Source organism: Salmo trutta, chromosome 5 (assembly GCF_901001165.1).
Source record: "Salmo trutta chromosome 5, fSalTru1.1, whole genome shotgun sequence".
Taxonomy (NCBI): domain Eukaryota; kingdom Metazoa; phylum Chordata; class Actinopteri; order Salmoniformes; family Salmonidae; genus Salmo; species Salmo trutta.
Genome location: NC_042961.1, coordinates 41,219,971 through 41,239,869, shown reverse-complemented (window position 1 = coordinate 41,239,869; position 19,899 = coordinate 41,219,971). Strand labels below are relative to the sequence as shown.

General features: G+C 44.7%; 1 protein-coding gene across 9 annotated transcripts in view; it reads right to left on the bottom strand.

The window, feature by feature from the left end:
• The window catches only part of nrxn2b (neurexin 2b), a 943,005-nt gene that overhangs the window by 40,008 nt on the left and 883,098 nt on the right, over positions 1-19,899 (bottom strand). For 6 of the 9 annotated variants that reach the window (XM_029753594.1, XM_029753600.1, XM_029753597.1 and 3 more), the window contains 2 exons: positions 18,670-18,841; positions 4,941-5,030 (listed from right to left, as the gene is read on the bottom strand). In XM_029753594.1, the coding sequence (XP_029609454.1) occupies positions 4,941-5,030; positions 18,670-18,841 (262 nt within the window). The remainder of the gene's footprint in view (positions 1-4,940; positions 5,031-18,669; positions 18,842-19,899) is intronic. The other 3 variants (XM_029753598.1, XM_029753599.1, XM_029753602.1) reach the window with 1 other exon arrangement.

The window sequence follows — 19,899 nt, the reverse complement described above, 5'->3', positions numbered from 1 at the left end:
ATGACGGGGTGTAGTGGCTTTCTCTGCATCATGACATATCTGGAGAGATCTAGGAAGTTGGTGAGAGGTATAGCAGTAAGCTAAGGTACAGGACTTCAGACAAGGTACAGTACACTAGATATGATGGGGTGTAGTGGCTTTCTCCGCATCATGACATTTCTGGAGAGATCTAGGCGTATCGGTGAGCTCACGACAGATCCTTTTTCTTCAGTCACTCCAGTTGCTATAGATCCCTCAAACTCACCTCTGGACCTGGAAGCCAGTTCCACTGCGTTTTTTTTCATTGTTCCCCTCTAATCAGGAACTGATTTAGACCTGGGACACCAGGTGGGTGCAATTCATTATCAGGTAGAACAGAAAACCAGAAGGCTCCGGACCTCGTAGGGTAAGAATTGAATACCCCTGCTCTAGATCATTTCATGGTAGGGAAATAACACAGCCAAAGTGCCCCATTATTTAAGCCAGTAGGAACCGGAGTCTCACGACCACTTTTCCCTCTACGAGTTACAAATACACAGTGTCTTCCTGTTTTTCCAACACAGCTGTAATAAAAGAGAAAGAGCTAATGAAAAGAAGCAAAAGAGGAGAAAGGAGCATGTGAGCCAAATAAACTCGCCATGGACGGTCTGGAGGGAGTTGCAGGGGCCACAGAGCCTTCCCCACTGGTGAGGGGCCCGGGTTGAAAAATCTCTGTAATAAAGCCAGGCTCACGCATGGCCTGTCTGGATGGGTGCACCAGCCAGGAGAAGGTCGATTTGGGCCCAGGCATCATATCGACTAGGAGGACTCGATTGCTTTCGGTTAGGGAAAAAGGGGGCGCTTGAACCAGACCATTAAACACTGAACATTAAACCCAGCTCACTGGGTAGCTCGCTAGAAGCTGTCCAGGCACCACTGTTGACGCAAAGGCCTGTGTTGTGTTCCTTCCTTCCTCCTCCCTCCATCTCAGTTTCGACCACCTAAACAAGTCTCTGGATGTTCTCTTCGGGTTCTTAATGGCACCAGAGAGTTTGGTGTCCTCCCTAAACCCAGATGTATGCCACACTGCTCCCATTTTAAACTGTAGCTCCGGCTATTCTTCTCTTCTCTGTGACTGGAATATATTGGGGTAAAGCCAGGAAGTAAATATACCTCGTTGGCTAAAAGTGGAACGTTTTACCGGTTTGAGAAGGAGAACAAGGGAAATCGATTGTCACTGGTTATTTGTAATCTCAATTTTGTTCTCCCTCTCCTCTCTCTCCCCAGAAAGATTAGGAAACCGTATCTCATTCTGGTTATTCCAAAAGAAAAGAGGCTGCCGGTGTCGTCGCAAGTTAGCGGCGCCAAGAAAACTGCAGAGGATGTGGAAGGAGAGCGAGAGAGAAAAGAGAGAAAGAAAAGAGGGGGAGAGAGGTGGGAGGGGTGGAAAACAGAAGAGGATTTGGTGTGACGGATATGAGGTGAGAGAGAGAGAGGGAGAAGAACGAGGGAAAAGGAGGGCAGATCCGAGTGAGTTTGGTTGGATTGAGCTGTTAAAAACTTTTGGGTCTCTTATTTTTCCCCTCCATTGAGTCTGTATAAGTGCTGCCATTTTGTATTTATTCGGCAGGCACTGGGAGGGCCAGAGATGTTCTCTCTGATCTGCCTCAAAGTCTTGAGGAGAACAGAGAATGAGAGCTGCACATTGAGATGTGTGATCCAACAGCCAGCTCTGGGCTAGGGGGAGATATTGTAATACCTACTAAGCCCTCTCTACTTCAGCCTATAAAGTTGGTTGGGAGCATTGATAAGCGTGTGTGTGTGCGTAAGTGAGTGTTACCTACCTTTTCCACTGCTTGATTCCACTCCGTACTTGACTTTATTTGAAGTCTATTGCTCTAAGGTAGCATGCAATCTCATGGAATCGTTAAGTTGCAAAATAAACCACTTCAAAGATTTTCAAAAGTGCGTGGACTGCTCGAGTTACCCCGGCTGGTTTTTATATCAATGAGAGCAAATGTCCATTATTTGTGGTTATACGGTTCCACAGACCTGACCGCATTGAACCCAGACTGACCATGAGTTCAGGAGACACACTGGGCTGACGTTTGTTTCGCTCCGGTCAAGACATCTGAAGCAATGAAAACCACAGATTCAGGGTTGTGGTCAGAGGGGTGTGGTCTGTAAGAGATATGAAGTCTGGACCATTACAGACCAGGCTGCAATATCCATAGGATAAACCCCCCCACTCGCTTTCATTCATACATACATCCATCCATACATGCATATATCCACCACCCTGTACAGACATTATCTTTCATTCAATATAGCAAATGACATATTATTTAACCCATTTTGGTTCATACAGTTATTACACAAAACAACATATTTTATATGCGCTAACATAGTGCAACAGTAAATGTTAAAGGGACCTTATAATCTCTTGTAACTTTATACTCAAAGAAGCATTTGAATAATTGCAGGTTTCATCACAAAACCGCAAAAATAATTAGGTACCACGTTTAGAATGTTGGTGTTCAAGTTAACTGGTTCATTTTTAACCCTCTGAGTTTTGCTTTTCGGGGGGTGAGGAGGGGTGAGGGGAGAGGGGGGGGGGGTATTCTGGCACCACTTCATCGTGGTTTAAAGGGGTCCAGCACTTAGTTAGCTGTTTAGTTGTTATCCTGTCTAAGTTCTAGCTTTGGGAGGAATTTCAAAAGTTCCAATTGAGCTCGTTAGAGATGTTTATAACAGGATTATGACTGAGGGCTTCTTGGTTGTGTCCTAGCTACTGTCCAGAAGGTAAGACTATAGGAATCATTTTGGTGTGACTGTAAATAACATACTGGCCCTTCTGTTCATAGTTTTGGAGAGGGGTGGTGTGGGGAGAGTCAGCCCTCAGTCGTTAGCGTTGGTTGAGTTTGGTTTGCTGTTAGGTGGTTAGATTCTGCTTAGTTCAGGTCTTAGGATTAATCTCTGTCTGTTTCCATAGCAAAGTAACTTTGAACTTTAACCCTTTGAGTCGAGAAATGTCCTCTGCCTCCCTCTTTCCGTTCCCTTCCCTCCAACTTGGTTTTCGGTAAGAGTGCCTCTATACTAACCTCCCCAGCTTCCTCTCGCGCTGTTGACTCTTTGGTTGTTATTGTGTCTTGTCATCATTATCCTGAATCTGGTTGGTAATTCATATCAAGTCATCCTTATTAATGTATGAAAAAACGTGTACAAAAACCCTTCAGTTGATTCTCGTTCTATCTGACATACGGATTCTATCCAATCCATGCTAAATGACCTTTTAATCCAAATGACATACAGTGAGCAGTTTACTGATTCTGTTTTTATCAAATAAACACGGGAACTCTTCATTTCTCTCGTTTGACTCTCACTTAAATACAAATTCATTTATTTGGTATCTTTCCTCGCATGTGTGATCACTTATAATACCGTTTGAAAGAACAGCCGGCCGCAGCAAATTAGAAGATGTAAAATGTGATGTGTTCATGACACTGCATCTATTATTAGTCATACAAACAGAATACAGACTTGGGTAAAGCCTTTAGAGCCTTAGAGATGCATGACTTAGACTAATCTACTCTCAAATTCCCTTAGCAAGTCGTATTTCACTGTGTTGTGACGCCTAACATCAACTCATTTAAAATCGGAATCACTTTGACTAGCAGTCATTGAATAAGTAACATTAAAACTTTGCCCAGAGGCGGACTCTCAGTTCTTCTAAATAAATTATTGTATGTGTGATAAGGCACATCTACACCTTATAGTTATCGTTTGTAATCGTGCTAGACGTGAACGGCCCATTATCGTGCTGTGAAAGCTGACCTAGCTAGCTAGCGCCAGTTTAAAATGGCCAACATTATGGTGCGACTGAGGTAACTGTGGCCAGAGGGATGGAATGAAAAGGGGAGGGGAGGAGGAAGAGCAACAAAGGCCACACCTCCATTTGGGGAGCTTTTTTTTTTAGAATCAACCACCTTTCAGCAGCACAAATACACAACACATGACAAAGACAAAGAGGTCAGGGGACGTTTGGCACTCAAAGGGTTAAAGAATCGTCACTTTTGGTCAGATCCAAACTGCAGATTGATCGTGCTCGTTGTTGTCGGGCAGAATAAGGCTGACACAGCAAACTGTAGGCATATTAACAAAGTCCAACAGACACATTAAACAGTCCCTTTAACTTTTAATGACTTTCAGGTGGCTACTTTTCTCTGGAGTGTCCCAAAAAGTATTAAGTGGTTGATGTTTCTTCCTCTAATTGTCACTTTTGTGAATAAGAATTTGAATAATAATCACCATAATTAATAAAACTTCACAAGACCAAACAACAGAAACACAGGAAGAGAAGCAGAAGGGAACCAATAGGATCTGTCTTTTTGTCAGGTTGGTTACTGGGGGGTTATGTTGGGGTTATTGGGAAGTTATGACTCTGAAGAGATGCAGCCCCATGTCAAGGTGCTTTGGACATGGTTCCCCTGTGCAGTGTAACCTACTACTGGCTCTTTCGTTCAGTACCTTCATTGTAATGCTATGAAGAATGTGTAAGGTCATTATCAACATCGTAATATTAGTTAACCAGCTAGCTGATAAGGGAGGTGGATTTAGTATCAATTTGACTACTTTCATAATTGCCAATTACAAGATAGAATGACCTGTATAATTGCTTTCAGGGGGCTAGAACAGCAAACAGTAAAACTGTAGAGCGTGACTCATGGTTACCTGTTTGAATGTGTTACTAATGTATATTACTACCCAGTGACATAATTGAATGGTAAAGTTTAAGCCAATCACATTGAGACTGATTGGGTAAGGTCATAAGCCAATCGCATTGGACATATGTGAATCAGGGGAACTGTAAAGAGCCAATAACATCCACCTTTGTTGCGTGGCACTGCACCTCCTCCAGAGCGGTGGTTAACGGTGATTAAGTGGTTAGGTCATTAGTGGAGAGTTAAGGGGTTTTTAGTTACCTTTGTCGAGTAGCCACTCGTCAACTACCCGACCAAGTCGGTATGGGATTCTTTGTCTAGCAATAGCCAGGCGTTCATTATCAAAGTTCCCTTTAGAGAATTTGGAAAAGAGTGCAGGTTAATATCTGGAAGGTCAAAGGTTCAAAGGTTAAAGGTTAGAGAAAGGGCAACATGGCAAAACGTTTAGCAAGGTTATGTACGTTAAAATCATCTTTAGGTAGTTTCAGGAAGTAGTAGCTTTGTGCGGACTGGTTTGGATTGGTTAGACAGCATTCTAGTTACCTCAGGTTTAAATGGTTGTTTTGGTTATGGGTCCGATAAGTTAAACATATTTATGAATAATTTAGAAATAGTATATTTGTATAATGGATAGCTGATACAGCCAATAGCTCAGTGGACAGTGAAAATCAATAGCATCAATGAAATCAATAATCTATAACATATGTTAAAACCAACATGAAAAGCATTCAGTTATAGCAATGTCATCTGCATTAACATAATCAGTTCATTATTCAAACATTTTCATGTATTCATCATCAAACCATTGTCATTTCCTGTTCAGAGACCCTTAAGCACATATTACTAAACACATTACATGGTTAATACCAGGAAGACATATTCTGCTTGAGATCCCACACAACCATCCTTCGAGGCAAGTCTCAGTGCTCAAGTCTGACATATTATATTAAGAAACTCCAAATCCCATAATGCAACACTAATCCCAATTTGTGCACTTTTAGGTAAATATAAAGAACTTGGTGGATTTGAGCTCTGCTGTTTCATACATACTGTACATAACGTATCAGGGCTTTTTTTTCAGCTTAATAATCATCAACGGCACTTCATAATTTCCATCGTCTCATCAGTGCGTCAAAAGCTCTTCATTGCTTTTCCATTAAACCGCATGACATCATTTAACCAGAGCTAAAATGATTATCTCCCTCATAATTTCAATCAGAATCAACTGCTGGATTGTACTGTTTAGGGCCGGGCTCTTCAGCGCTAGCTATAAAGCGATGCCTGGGGTGAGGAAATCATACAAATAAGTACAAAAAAAGCCAGAAAAACGGCATATTAACAATCCGTACTGTAATAATGTGCTACAAAATGGATGGCGTTCTAGCTGCAATAACCAGGTAAAAGGTAGAATGTAACATAAGGCTGTAGGTGTAGTGGTAAGGGCGTAGGGCGTCGGTAGAGTGATCATGTGCCTATAATTCTTGTCTACAAAGCTGCTGTCCTCTCTCCCTCTATTCACCGCAGTGCTATATATATATATATATACACTCTCTGTTCTGCAGTACCCAGGCCCACTCTCCAGGGGGTCTATACACCTGCCTGTGTGTGTAGTACAACATGTCTGAGGGGAGGGCAGATGAGGGGGGGGGGGGCTGGATGAAGAGCCTCGATGGAGATAGTGAGGGAGGAGAAAAGTGGAAAGGAGGATGTGAGGTAGGAGGGCAGATGAGCAAAGACGTCCAGGAGAGGGATGAGAGAGGGATAGTGAGGAAGGATAGAATTGGAGAGAATGTTTGTTTCTGGGGAAAAACTTGAGTGAGGCGAGTGGTGTGTATATATATATATAGCCTACCTGGTTAAATAAAGTTGAAAATATGTGTGTGTGTGTGTGTGTGTGTGTGTGTGTGTGTGTGTGTGTGTGTGTGTGTGCGTGTGCGTGTATTTCTGCTGAGCGATTAGTGCTTTTTGAGGTCGGTTTGGGTTCGGTTCGATTATTAAAACATTATCACGGTTTTCGTACTTTTTACATTTTTTTTATTTAATTTTTTACACAAAATGCACTGTGCATTATGTGGGTTGAAGGCTGTAACACAGAATAATTACTTTACTTTAATACAATATTTCAGTTACTGTGTATACTACATTTGTTTTATTTGATGACTTTATTATTTCATTCCAAGTCATCTAATCTCTATAGAGCTGTTGTCTATGCTGTCTGACAGAATCACTATTTTAGTAGTTCTTCAAAGTAAATAAGGAATACTTTTATGACCGCTGAATACCAACTATCAATCACTTACAGTAGATCATGTATTTTCAGGTAGCGATACCTCGCGAAGCAACAGCTGCTCTCTATTTCACCTCATGATCACACATTCTTCTCTCTTCAGGAGCAGGCGTACAAGAAACACACCGGACGAGTAGATGCGCAATGGATTATGGTCACTGTAGTTCATTAACCGTTTTAAACTACAACTCCCTACTACATCGCACAGATCTGATTGATCTCTAGAGGAACTCTGCATTGAGCTCACAGAAAGAAAAAGAAACAAATGAAATGGAATTCCAATAATTGAACCGACGCCAGTAAACGAGTTTAGAAAACTAAAAATAACCGAAATGTCGGTTAATCGCTCAGCAATAGTGTTATGTGTGTGTGTTTGTGTCATTTAGATCACGTGGGTCTCCAGGTAAGTCTAGGAGATTGGCCTGTGCAAAGCCAGTGCTGCAATTATAGAGCTCCTCTCTCCACTCACAACACATTTAACGGCAACGCCAGCACTATGCAGCAAAACAGATTAGAGAGAGAGAGAGAGAACGAGATGGAGAGGCCAGAGAGAGAAAGTGAAGAGAGACCAAAAGACGGAGAGAGTCGGTGAGGAAAGGATGGAAGGAGTGAGCAGAGAAAAGGAGCGAAGGAAACATACTGTGGGAGGCAGTGGTCCTTAGTGAGATAAATCAGTACCTCCCTAGACATATCCCTCGACGAGTCCCTCTCTCCCTCCCTGCTATTACCAGAGCCTGGGCACAGAGCTTAAACAGGCATCCCTTAGGCAGTCTGACAACTAAACCCACCCCGGCTACTGAACAGCTTACTTCAAGCCCTCCCTCTAGTGGTAGTATCTGACCAGTGCAGCCATTTTAATAAAACTCCAAGGCTCTGATCAAAATTCTCTATTTCTAAAAAAGTCAACCGTCCTTTCTTCCTGCCTTGAAATGATCTTTGATCTTGATCTATGTAGGGGAAACTTATCAGGTTAGATCATACGTTTACCTCAAGCAAATGTCCTACGAGGTACTGTGCCTCCTCTCTGAGTGGAGGAAGGTAGAAAGAGAGGGAGAAATGTCCTACGAGGTACTGTGCCTCCTCTCTGAGTGGAGGAAGGTAGAAAGAGAGGGAGAAATGTCCTACGAGGTACTGTGCCTCCTCTCTGAGTGGAGGAAGGTAGAAAGAGAGGGAGAAAAAAGGAGGGGTTGGAAGGGGTTCCCACCAAAATAGCAGAAAGACGTCAGAAAGCCGTGGCTCCACTCTGGCCGTTAATTAGATTACAATTAGGTGATCCAAAAGCCATCCTGCGTGAATCTGACGATGTCATTCAATAGAACGTCTATTTCTTAATTATTCCTGCCACCCCTCCCTCCATAGCTGCTAAGGGAGAATGGGGGGGGGGGGGGGGGGGTTAAGGTTTAAGAATTTCCTCCCTTCTTCTCCCCCTCTACCACCTCCCCAGGAAGCCCCCAGGTGTTCGAGTAATCAGAAACGCGGAAGAGAAGTGGAGTGTGTGTGTGTGTGTGCCTGTGTGTATCTGTGTGTGTGGAGGTGTGTGTGTACTATTCAGTGTATGCGTGTGACTAAGGGCGCGTGTTTGCGCCTCGCTGACAAACAGCCCCTTGGCGTTAGGCAGCCTTGTCACCAGCAACAAGCGAAAAAATAAGTGCAGGCGGGACAAGCGGAGGCCTCAAGCCTGTTCTTTCTATATAAGGAGGGATTTGGAAATGCCAATGTGGAACAGCTGAAGACGGATGAGACAGACGCAGTAAAAGAGAATGTGTCCGCTAAACACATTGCTATTTGTCTCCACAGTCTATAGCACACCTACTCTCCACTCTGTAGCAGGGACTGAACATCATGCACCCAGGACATTGAAATAGAAGACAGAGGACCACCATGCCTGGAAAGCCGCAAGCCAGCTCGCCCTCTCCCGTAGCCCAGAGTGGGTGCCTGGAGCCTGGGTTAGATTCATGGCAGAGCTGGGCAGCGCCCGGCACCCGGGGAGCCTGAACATCACAGCTGTGATGCCAGGGGCAGGGCAAGGGCAGTGTGATTGACTGGCATCGTGGGAGACAATGGGAGAGGCGGAGGACAGACAGAAGCTGGCATGCCAGGGATAGGTGTATGTGTCCTGGGCTGTGACGGGCATCGCTGTGAAGGCCAGTCTCTCCGGTCTATGACTCAGAACCACTTCTCCTCTCACTGACTCTGTCGCTTTAGTTTGATTGTGTGTGTGAGATTCATGTCGTGAGTCAGTGTGTGTGTGTGTGTGTGTGTGAGAGAGCGAGAGAAGTTGGTGTGTGTGGAGGGATATCTATCAGGGGAAGTCAACTGTATATCATCTCTCGCTCTGCAGCCAGACGCCCTTGTACAGGACACACATTTGAAATCTATCCAGCAGAGTAGAATGGAGCTGTCTGGATGTTTTTCCCATCTCTCTCCCTCTCCCTCTCTCTCCCTCCCTCTCTCTCCCTCTCCCTCCCTCTCTCTCTCTCTCTCCCTCCCTCTCTCCCTCTCCCTCCCTCCCTCTCTCTCTCTCCCTCCCTCTCTCCCTCTCTCTCCCCCTCTCTCTCCCCCTCTCTCCTCTTTCTCGTTCTCTCCCCCTCTCTTCCGCCCTCTCTCGCTCTGTGTCACTGTCTGTGTATCTGACCTTTTCTCTCCACACTGCATTCAAATGTGTTATTCCTCTCTAAGTACATTGTATACCCAAGCTGAAGCATCCCTCCTATTGGAATACATATATTCCATATCAATCCCTTTTTTTCTCCTAACATCCTCACACATCTCTTCCCATATGAATTTAGAAAGGATTCATCTTCACCACATAACGACAGAGTGATCTCTGCAGTAGTTGTCAGTCTAACGGCTCTGTTTAATCCACAGAAATATAATTCTAGTTATGGTTCTATCGCTCCTCTCCTATCCGCCACTCTGGGTTTGCGCGTTGATATCAGAGTGAGGGACTGGGGCTCGTGTGGAAATGAAAGTTGTCAGTTCTTTAATTAGCTAGAGCAATCTTTTCCCTCTGTCTCCCTGATGAGGGCTCCTGTCCCTCTCCGGGTCCCCCTCCCCTCCTCCAGCCACACAGGCCTGTAATTGGACCGCTGTCTAACTGTGAACGATCCAATCAGAGCGTGCCATGTCGGTGGACCACAAGTCCCTATACGCTCCCACGCCAACCAAGGAACGCGTGTCACTCCTACACACATTGGATTTGACTGGAATTCAGTTCAATGACTGTAGTATAACTTCAGTACCTGAACCGTAGTAGGTTGGAGGTGTCGCCGTTAAGTCAGACTTATTGTCACTCAAATCTAACATCAAAGAAATGCTATCCCTAAAAAAGTGCTTACGAGTGCTAAATAACCCACTCTACACTGTGTGCACAATTATTAGGCAAGTCAGTATTTTGACCATATCATCATTATTATGCGTATTTCCCAACTCCAAGCTGTATAAACTGGAATGCTTATTGGATTTAAGCATATCAGGTGATGTGTATTTGTGTAATGAGGGAGGGTGTGGCCTAAGGAGATCAACACCTTATATCAAGGTGTGTATAATTATTAGGCAGCTTTTTTTCCTCAGGCAAAAAAGAGATTTAACTGACTCTGAAAAGTCAAAAATGGTAAAAAAGTATTTCAGAGGAACGCAGCGCTCTTGAAATTGCTAAGATATTGGGGCGTGATCACAGAACCATCAAACGCTTTGTTGCAAATAGTCAACAGGGTCGCAAGAACCGCGTTGAGCAAAAAAAGAAGACGCAAATGAACTGCCAAAGATTTGAGAAGAATCAAACGTGAAGCTACCAGGAAGCCATTATCCTCCAGTGCTGTCATATGCCCAGAACTGCAACCTACCTGGAGTGCCCAGAAGTACAAGGTGTTCAGTGCTCAGAGACATGGCCAAGGTCAGGGAGGCTGAAACCCGACCGCCACTGAACAAGACACATAAGTTGAAACGTCAAGACTGGGCCAAGAAATATCTGAAGACAGATTTTTCAAAGGTTTTATGGACTGATGAGATGAGAGTGACTCTTGACGGACCAGATGGATGGGCCCGTGGCTGGATCAGTAACGGGCACGGAGCTCCACTTCGACTCAGACGCCAGCAAGGTGGAGGTGGGGTACTGGTATGGGGTGGTATTATTAAAGATGAGCTAGTTGGACCTTTTCGAGTTGTCGATGGACTCAAACTCAACTCCCAAACCTACTGCCAGTTTTTAGAAGACACTTTCTTCAAGCAGTGGTACAGGAAAAAGTCTGCATCTTTCAAGAAGACCATGATTTTTATGCAGGACAATGCTCCATCGCATGCATCGAAGTACTCCACTGTGTGGCTAGCCAGTAAAGGCCTTAAAGATGACAGAATAATGACATGGCCCCTTCCTCACCTGACCTAAACCCTATTGAGAACTTGTGGTCCCTTCTTAAACGGAGGATTTACGGTGAAGGAAAACAGTACACCTCTCTGACCAGTGTCTGGGAGGCTGTGGTTGCTGCTGCACAAAACGTTGATCGTCGACAGATCAAGAAACTGACAGACTCCAGGGATGGAAGGCTTATGACTGTTATTGAAAAGAAGGGTGGCTATATTGGTCACTGATTTTTTGTTGTTGTTGAAATGTCAGAAATGTTTATTTATACATTTTGAGTTGTTTATTTATTATTCTCACTTTAACGGATGAAAATAAACAAGTGAGATGGGGAACTTTTCGTTTTTCATTTAGTTGCATAATAATTCTGCACACTAATAGTTGCCCAATAATTGTGCACACATAGATATTCTCCAAAGAAAGCCAAAACCTCACTTTTACTTTCTTAAATAATTAGGTTTGAGGTTTATTAACATTTTGGATTGACCGAGAGCGCTGTAGTTGTTCAATAATAAAATGAATCCTCAAACATACAACTTGCCTAATAATTGTGCACACAGTGTATATTCTACCAGAAATCACCTCACAACCTTGGACCATGTTCAACTGAAATGATGACATCCTTTCTGTCCTATCGGAAATGGCCCTCCTCCAAGTCCACCGCAGCCCTATTTAATAACAAATCATACCCATAATGCATTATTTGACCATCCCCATCCATATCCCTTTAGCACAGTGTAACATCAAAGTCACATTGAGACTTCAACTGCGATGCTTCAGGTATTGAAGTTCTACTGCACTCTAAGTAGGGCCAAGCCTATAGCTCTGCTCCTGAAAGTTAGATTGCACCGCTGCTGTACGATTCAAGTACTTGTTCTACTCCAAGTAGGAGAGCTAATCCTGTGGCTCTGTGAGCTCCTGTCCTGGCGTTCCCTGAGCTGGAGCCAGGCTGTCTAAACCCTGCCAGCCTGCCACGTCCATGCCTCCTGGAACTTAAACGGGCATGGCTGGAGGGGAAGTGCTGAGCTTCTCAGAGACCCTGGCCTCCTCACAACCTCGCAGCTCTCTGTCTCTCTTCCGCTCTCCCTCTCGTTAGCTCTCGCTCCCGTTCTTCCTCTCGTTAGCGATCGCTCGCTCTCTCTCCCACTCTTCCTCTCGTTAGCGCTCTCTCTCGCTCCCCCCCCTCTGTCTCTCATCCCCTAGCGTTTACAGTGGCTCAGAGGTAAGAGAAGGCAGACAAAGGCAGGTAGACTTTAAAAAGGGTTGAGCGGCTTCGTAGACTCCCCCTGTTCTGACCTCTGAGTGGCTGGGACAAAGAGACTCCTAGCTGGGAGACAGCTGCTCTGCCACCCTGGCTCTCTTGTTCTCTCTCTGTCTCCAGCTATGCAGGTTCAGTATAGGTCAGCACTCAGTACTCACAGAAACTTCTGTTAAACGCCTGGCAGCAAGAGCACAGGGAAGGAATACGAGGAACTCTCTCTCTCTCTCCTTCTCATTCTTTCTCTGTTTGCCTCTGTCCTCTGTCATTAATTTCTCGAGAGTCCCTTTCTTTTATTGGCTCCCGTGATAAAGACGAGCAAAAAAGACCATAAAATACATTATATAAATACTGAGCTATATTGTATGCAATTAACCATGTATTGTGGATTTTGATGTGTGCTTGGGGTTATTGTCTTCCTGGAAGATCCACTTGGAGCCAAGATTCAGCCTCCTGGCAGAGGCAACCTGGTTCTTTTGGCTTAAAAGGTACCAGGTAAAGTGCATGATGCCGTTGACCTTAACAAGGGTCACAGGACCAGTGAAAGCAAAGTAACACCATAAAATCAAAGATCCACCACCATATTTTACAGCAGGGATGAGGTATTTTCTGCATATGCATTGTTCAACACTGGTGTGCGTGGCCAAGAAGCTCTATTTGTTTTTCATTCCACCCAACCAATGTAAACGCCAGGAGTTTGCTAAACGGCATTGGCACGTGGATTGGAACCTGAGCTACAGTCTGATGACATGAAAATAGAGCTCTTTGGCGTCAAAATTAGGATTTATAAGCAGAAAAGATAGATTTTAGATTTTTTTATTTAACTAGGCAAGTCAGTTAAGAACTAATTTCTATTTACAATGACGGCCTACCCCGGCCTAACCCGGACGACGCTGGGCCAATTGTGCGCCGCCCTATGGGACTCCCAATCACGGCTGGATGTGACGCAGCCTGGAATCGAACCAGGGTGTCTGTAGTGACGCTTCAAGCACTGAGATGCGGTGCTTTAGACCGCTGCGCCACTCGGGAGCACAGTGTTGATGTTATGGAGCCATTTTGCTTCCACGGGTCCTGGGGCTGTTGTTATAGGAAAATTCCACTCAAAACCCCTAATTCCTATAATTTACGGTGTTAAATAACACTAATATGTGAGAACAATATTTTGAGAAACAAATGTTTAATTTTGTTGTTATAAAAAGGTTGGTAGCAACATATGCAAACAGTTTGTTGCAGCTCAAGTCTAAATACAAAACCCACAATGCAATTCTCGCTAGCAAACGTAGCGACCCACAATAATACCAAAGTCAATAACAGCATGTGAAGTAGCTAGTTTGCTGTAAAATCGCCTAAAAAACTGTAGTATCAATTTAAGAGTATACAGTCTCAACATGTACAACACGCAGATTGATTGTCTCACAGAGTGGAGTCTGACATTCGCAGACACCATGCAATGCACCCTGGACTGAAGAGGCAGACAAATAGGAGAAACGTGGTAGACCCTCTGTTAAATTACACATTTCTCAAGCTAGGAATATCGCAAAAAATATGATCAATTGCTTATTCGAGAGAAGACAACCTGCCGCGTTATGACATCGGCCAGTATTGAAATCTGACATGTATGATAGATGTTTTCACCATCTAAAAGTTGTATTCCTATTAACTTCCAGTGTAGTGAGAGAGACTTTATCGCAATGCTACGTCATACCGGACTAATTTCTGCCTTGTTGGATGGAAATAGCTCAGATAACATTCAAAATAGGTGAATCTTTCCTTTAAGGTCAACTACATCATGAACTTTGCCCAGTACCAGGTCATTTCAGCCGAAATTTGTTGCCTCTGCAAGGAAGCTGAAATTTGAGCGCAAGTGGATCTTCCAGCGAGACATTAACCCCAAGCACACATCACAATCCACAAAGAAATGGTTAATTGACCACAAAATCAACATTTTGCAATGGCCATGTCAGTCTCCGGACTTGAACCCCATTGAAAACCTGTGGTTTGACTTGAAGAGGGCAGTCCATAGGCACATACGAAGGATATCAAGGATCTGGAAAGGTTCTGTATGGGGGAATGGTCTAAGATCCCTCCTAATGTGTTCTCCAATCTCATAAAACATTTTTTTTTAAGTCTCAGTGCCGTTATCCTCGCAAGGTGAGGTATTGAAAGGTATTGAAAACAGGGGTGCCAATAATTTTGAACCCTCCCTTTCTGTGAAAAAAAATATATTACTTGTTAAACAAAATCTCTTTATCTTAACAAATGTATTAGTATCAAATATAATTACAATAAAAACAAAGCATACAATAGAGCTCAGTATTTGTATGATGTTTTTTATACAGTATTTTTTTATCATCTTTATCAAGGGTGCCAATAATTATGGACCCCACTGTATGTGTGTGTCATCTAAGTAAATGTGCGTCATCTTGAACTAAATGTGTGTGTTTGTGCGCACGTTACAGACAGTGTGCACGTACAATACAATATGTGTAGTCTCGGTAGCTGTGATGCTATCTACAGCACTGCTTTTTATACAGTGCTGTAGATGCAAACCCTATCCATCAGAGAGCTGATAGCAGCTGGCTTACACAACCCATGCCGAGCAGCTCTCTCTATCTCGCTCTCCTTCATCCTCTCTTTCTCATTCTGAGGGGCGGGGACCATCGCTATGTACCCCTCCCTTTCCACTCCACCTCTCTTTTTTTCGCCCACTCACTCGCTCTCCTCCTTATCTCCCCTCGCTCTCATTCTATTTTTTCCCCTCCCTTTCCCCACATAACTCTTTCCCCACTTCCCTCTTCCTCCCCATCTCGAGCCATTTCTTCCCAGGCACAGCCAGGAGCCAAAGCAATGAGACAGCTTTATTGGTGGTTTGCTGCAAACGCCATGGATCAGGAAAGTGTGTTGGCGCAGTGTGCACACTCTACTTGTCATAATGATGAAGTTACTAGGCGACACAAATGCTAATCACCAGGAGACAGCCCAGCTACAGGGAATGGAAAGTAAGACGGCAATGTAAATAGAAAGTTAAAGGAGCATAGTGCTATTGTTGATGCTAATCCTAGGCTGGTGTTGTAGATAGAGGGATATGGTTTGTCTAACTACAGAGCCATTTACACCACACCGGAGCAATGTTCTGTGTCGTGACTTAAAATACAAATCATAGTCATCGTAGTAAAATGTAAGGCTGCGCTTCGGCGTTCCCTAGCTTTCCAATACGGAAGAAGAAAGGACAAGGAGAGGGAGATGGATGAGGAGGAGGAGAGAAGGCTGGGATAGAGTGGGAGAGAAATATAACCAGTCGAGTAAAATGCAACGGCTTTGACGTTGTATTGTATGTTAGCTTGGGTGTGGACATATCAATGGGAGTATATGAGGAAAGGGTGTTAGGACCCTCCACGCTACTCTGAGACTACTTCTACACCCGCGCGCACACACAGTTTTCTAGCAAAGGTGTTTGAATCTGGTTGAAATGTGCTGCAGTTGAACTGAGGGCCGTTCTCAAATGATTTTTGGATTCTGGTTTTGTAAGTATTCTGGTTTTGTAAGACTGTGTGGGTGTGTGTACACTGCCACAACTGGTACCTCACCCCCCCCCCCCTTTCTCTCCCCCTCCCTCCTATGGGAGAGCTCATCTTTCCCTGGTCTGTCCCCACTACCCATTGCCCTCCAAATCACCTGTCCACAGCATATTAGATGAGGAGGAGTCTCCCTTGTCTCCTCCAGCCTGCCAGCTGCCTGACTGGACAGTGTTAGAGACCGTAATGTCTGCCCAGAGAGCCTCCCTGTACTGGGCCAAAATGGTTCCTGAGTTGACCATGAGAGGGCACTTCTCCTGGTGTAGATGGAAACAAAGGAGCCACATCTAAATGAAAGGAGAATCCTGACAGCATTTTTGCAAGGTTTATTCTCTTTCTGGACATAGTTCGATATGACTATTCACTGTGCGTTGACAGTTTCATGGGGCTCGTTCCTAGGGTCACCGGTGGATATGACATTCTCCCTTATGGATAATTCATTTTAATAAAGGCTTTTGATCTTAATGGTAAGAGTGCCTTGAATGAGCTATGTCCACAGAGGTTTAGCGTTCCATTTTATGACGACATTAGTGTCATTTAAAATACATTCACTAGTAAAAATGCGTTCTATGTTTGGGAGGGATGCCATTGAGAGAATCACAGTGGTTTATATTTCTATCTGGGTCACAGGCTTCCGTTCCGACGCCGTCCCCCCACTTAAAACTCCTCTTCCTTCTTTCATTTCACGCACCCCTTGGCTCAATTAGGAAGTCCCCCTTCCTCCCCCTCTATCCCTCTGTCCCATCGGAGCTTTGCTCTCCTCATGCGCAGCATCTCTGAGACAGGCAGGGAATCTTCGAAGTGCCACTCGGAATAAACCGTGTGTACGTAGCTAACGCGCATAAATGAGTAACAGCAAATCCGCCGGCGCCTACTCCCCACACCCCTCCTCATCTCCTCCTCCACCCCAAACACACACTGCAACAATCGCGCCAACCGCAACGACTGAACCGGCAAAAAAAAAAAAACTAACAAACTCGAAAACCTCGATCAGCAGGAGAGCGAAGAAGAGAGAGACGCTCGACTGACAAACAACAACAACGACGGAAGAAGAAAAGATGAAAGGGAAAACGAGGCCTCCAAATTCAATTACAACGAAGGCTGAAAATAGAATGAACGGGGGCACCGTTGTCAACAGGCTGCTCGGCTACTGTTGTGCGCCACCTTTAGCTTTATCGCTAACCCCGTTTGGAACACACGCCACGGCGAGAAAGGACTATTTCCATCACAATGGCCATGGAGAAGAGACTGTCACGCGGTGCTCTATTCTTCCAGGCTGTGATGCATGGACTTCTGTCCCGGTGCTGACTGATGGATGTAGCTTTTCTCTGCAGGAGACAATAGAACCAAGGTGTGTGGGTTCGATCCCCACGGTGACAGGGGATGCCAGAGTATAGAGAGGGGCTGCATCACTCCCGGATATCACTCCACAGGGGCAAGCGTTTTGGCTTTGAAACAGTGGAGTGGGTCTATTTTCTCAGAGTTTACCTTAGACAAACTCCCCCAAAATACCAGTAATTGGAGCAATAGAATGAGTCACCTGGAACACTGTGAAACTCATCGGTGTCTAAGAGAACAAGAATTATTACAAAGACAATGAACCCATTCCTTGCCTTCCAGGGTAGTGGTTCTACCAGCTTGAACAGATCAAGTTCAGTATGATCAGAGATCAGAAACAGAAAATGTCTTCCTTGGAATAACCATAGTGGAGGTGTAGTTGACATGAATACAGTAGAAAACAGCGGAGAGAGACACCAAGTGAGAGTGTTTTGAATTGGCAACAAATACCCTCATAATATAACCAGCATATTAACTGGATTGTTAAATGTTTTATTGTATATAATCATGATAAGTGCTATACATTACATTGTTGGGTGGCATACTCATCTGATGAGTCATAGGTGTGTGTGTCTGTGCGTTTATGTGTGTGTGTGTGCGTATTTCTGTATGTGTGTGTTCGAGAGCCAGCGGTTTCCCTCCAGCCACCTACACACAGCTCTAGCATTGAGGCATAAAGCTGTCATTGTACTTCCATCCAGCCCTGCCCCGGCAGGCCTACACGTCCAGTGGCTATATCCACATTACTACCCCCCCCAAACACAGCCAGCTACAGCCAGTGAGACAGCTATATTCTGGCCTGCTGGTGGGATTTCAGCCCACGTAGACGTGAGGTTGTTTGCCTAAGGACAATCACTGCTCTCTCTTTCTGCCTTAATTGCCTGGAAAGTATGCAAGTGTACACTAAATATGTATGAAGCGTTTACACAGAGGTACATATATATTGCATTTTCCTCTGCGGGGAAAAGGCTTAAATTTGACAGATAATAACTATTGGGTGGTGGATTCGAATCCCGTACGGGTTGAATGTATGTCACTTAGCATTATATAAAAACATCCATATTATTTGAGTCTCTCACTTTCTCTCTCTTTCCACTGTATTCCTTTAGATCGACTTATACTTCAGCCCTGTCATCCCTCCACTGTCCCTCCCTCCATCACGGTGGTCCTACCTGTGGGGAAGCGTTCGATGACGGGCTGGCTGTCCACCTGCAGGGTGGCGTTGCCGCCGCTGCGCGTGAAGCGCACCACGTGGTATTTGCCGTCGCTCACCATCACCGCGCTCTCCTCGATGACGATGTCGTCCGTTCCCACGTTGAAGATGACGCCGATCCTTCCTCGTTCCTAGAAGGAGAGAGAGAGAGAAAAGGGAGCTTAGCGGGAGAGAACGTCTTTCATCTCTGCCCAGGTGTGGATCGGTGAAAGGTGTGTCCAGGGTCTGGATAGGACCAAGCAGACTTCGAACCCAGGTCGAAGGTCGTCGGATGCAACTTTAAACCATGTTAGCCCACTAAGCTAAAGCCTACAGTTGGCATTAGCTCTGGGTGCTATCAACCACATAACCTATAGATCTAGGATGGGTTACTCATCACTTTAGTGTAGGTAACCAAACCACGTTCACTAAACATAAATGAAAGGGCTATTCAAATATGCCATTATATTTCCATCAAGTTTAAAACAGTGTTCAACATATACACTCTACAGTATGACAAGTACAGTGCAGTGGCCAATGTTCCAGTGTGTGTTCTGATCACTGTTGGGGCGTAACGGTGTTCAGTCATGCTTGAAGAATGAATGAAGAATGGACTACTTGTTGAGGACTCCGCCACCTTTAGCATTCATCACCCTCTTAACCCCCTCCCCTCTCGCATCTATTAGTGTTGACAGCCTCCTACTGCTTTGAGTTTATTACATTCTACCCCCACCCCTCTCTCTCCCTCCACTCCTCCCGTCCCTCGCTCCCTCTTTCACCCTCCTCCTGCGCCTCTCGTCCTCTCCTGTCCTCAGTCCCCAGGAAAGGTCAAAGTCATTTACAGAGTTACTCTGGCTGCCATGAGGGGATGGAGGGAGGGAGAGAAAGAGAGGGAGGGAAAGGTAGAAACACGATACACTACAGACAGAGACTCCTCCACTCTTCACTCAAAAAAGTTGCCATCTAGAACCCAGTAGGAGAAACATTTTGAGTTCCATGTAGATGGGTTCTACATGGAACTCAAAAGACTTCTACCTGGAACCAAAAAGGGTTAAACCGTGAACCAAAAAGGGTTCTTCCAGAAACCAAAAAGGGTTCTACCTGAAATCAAAAAGGGTTATCCTATGGGGACACTTGTTATCCCTTTGGAACACTTGTTTTCTTAGAGTGTAGCTTCTGCTGTGCGTGTTCACTGCTGTGACTATCTAAT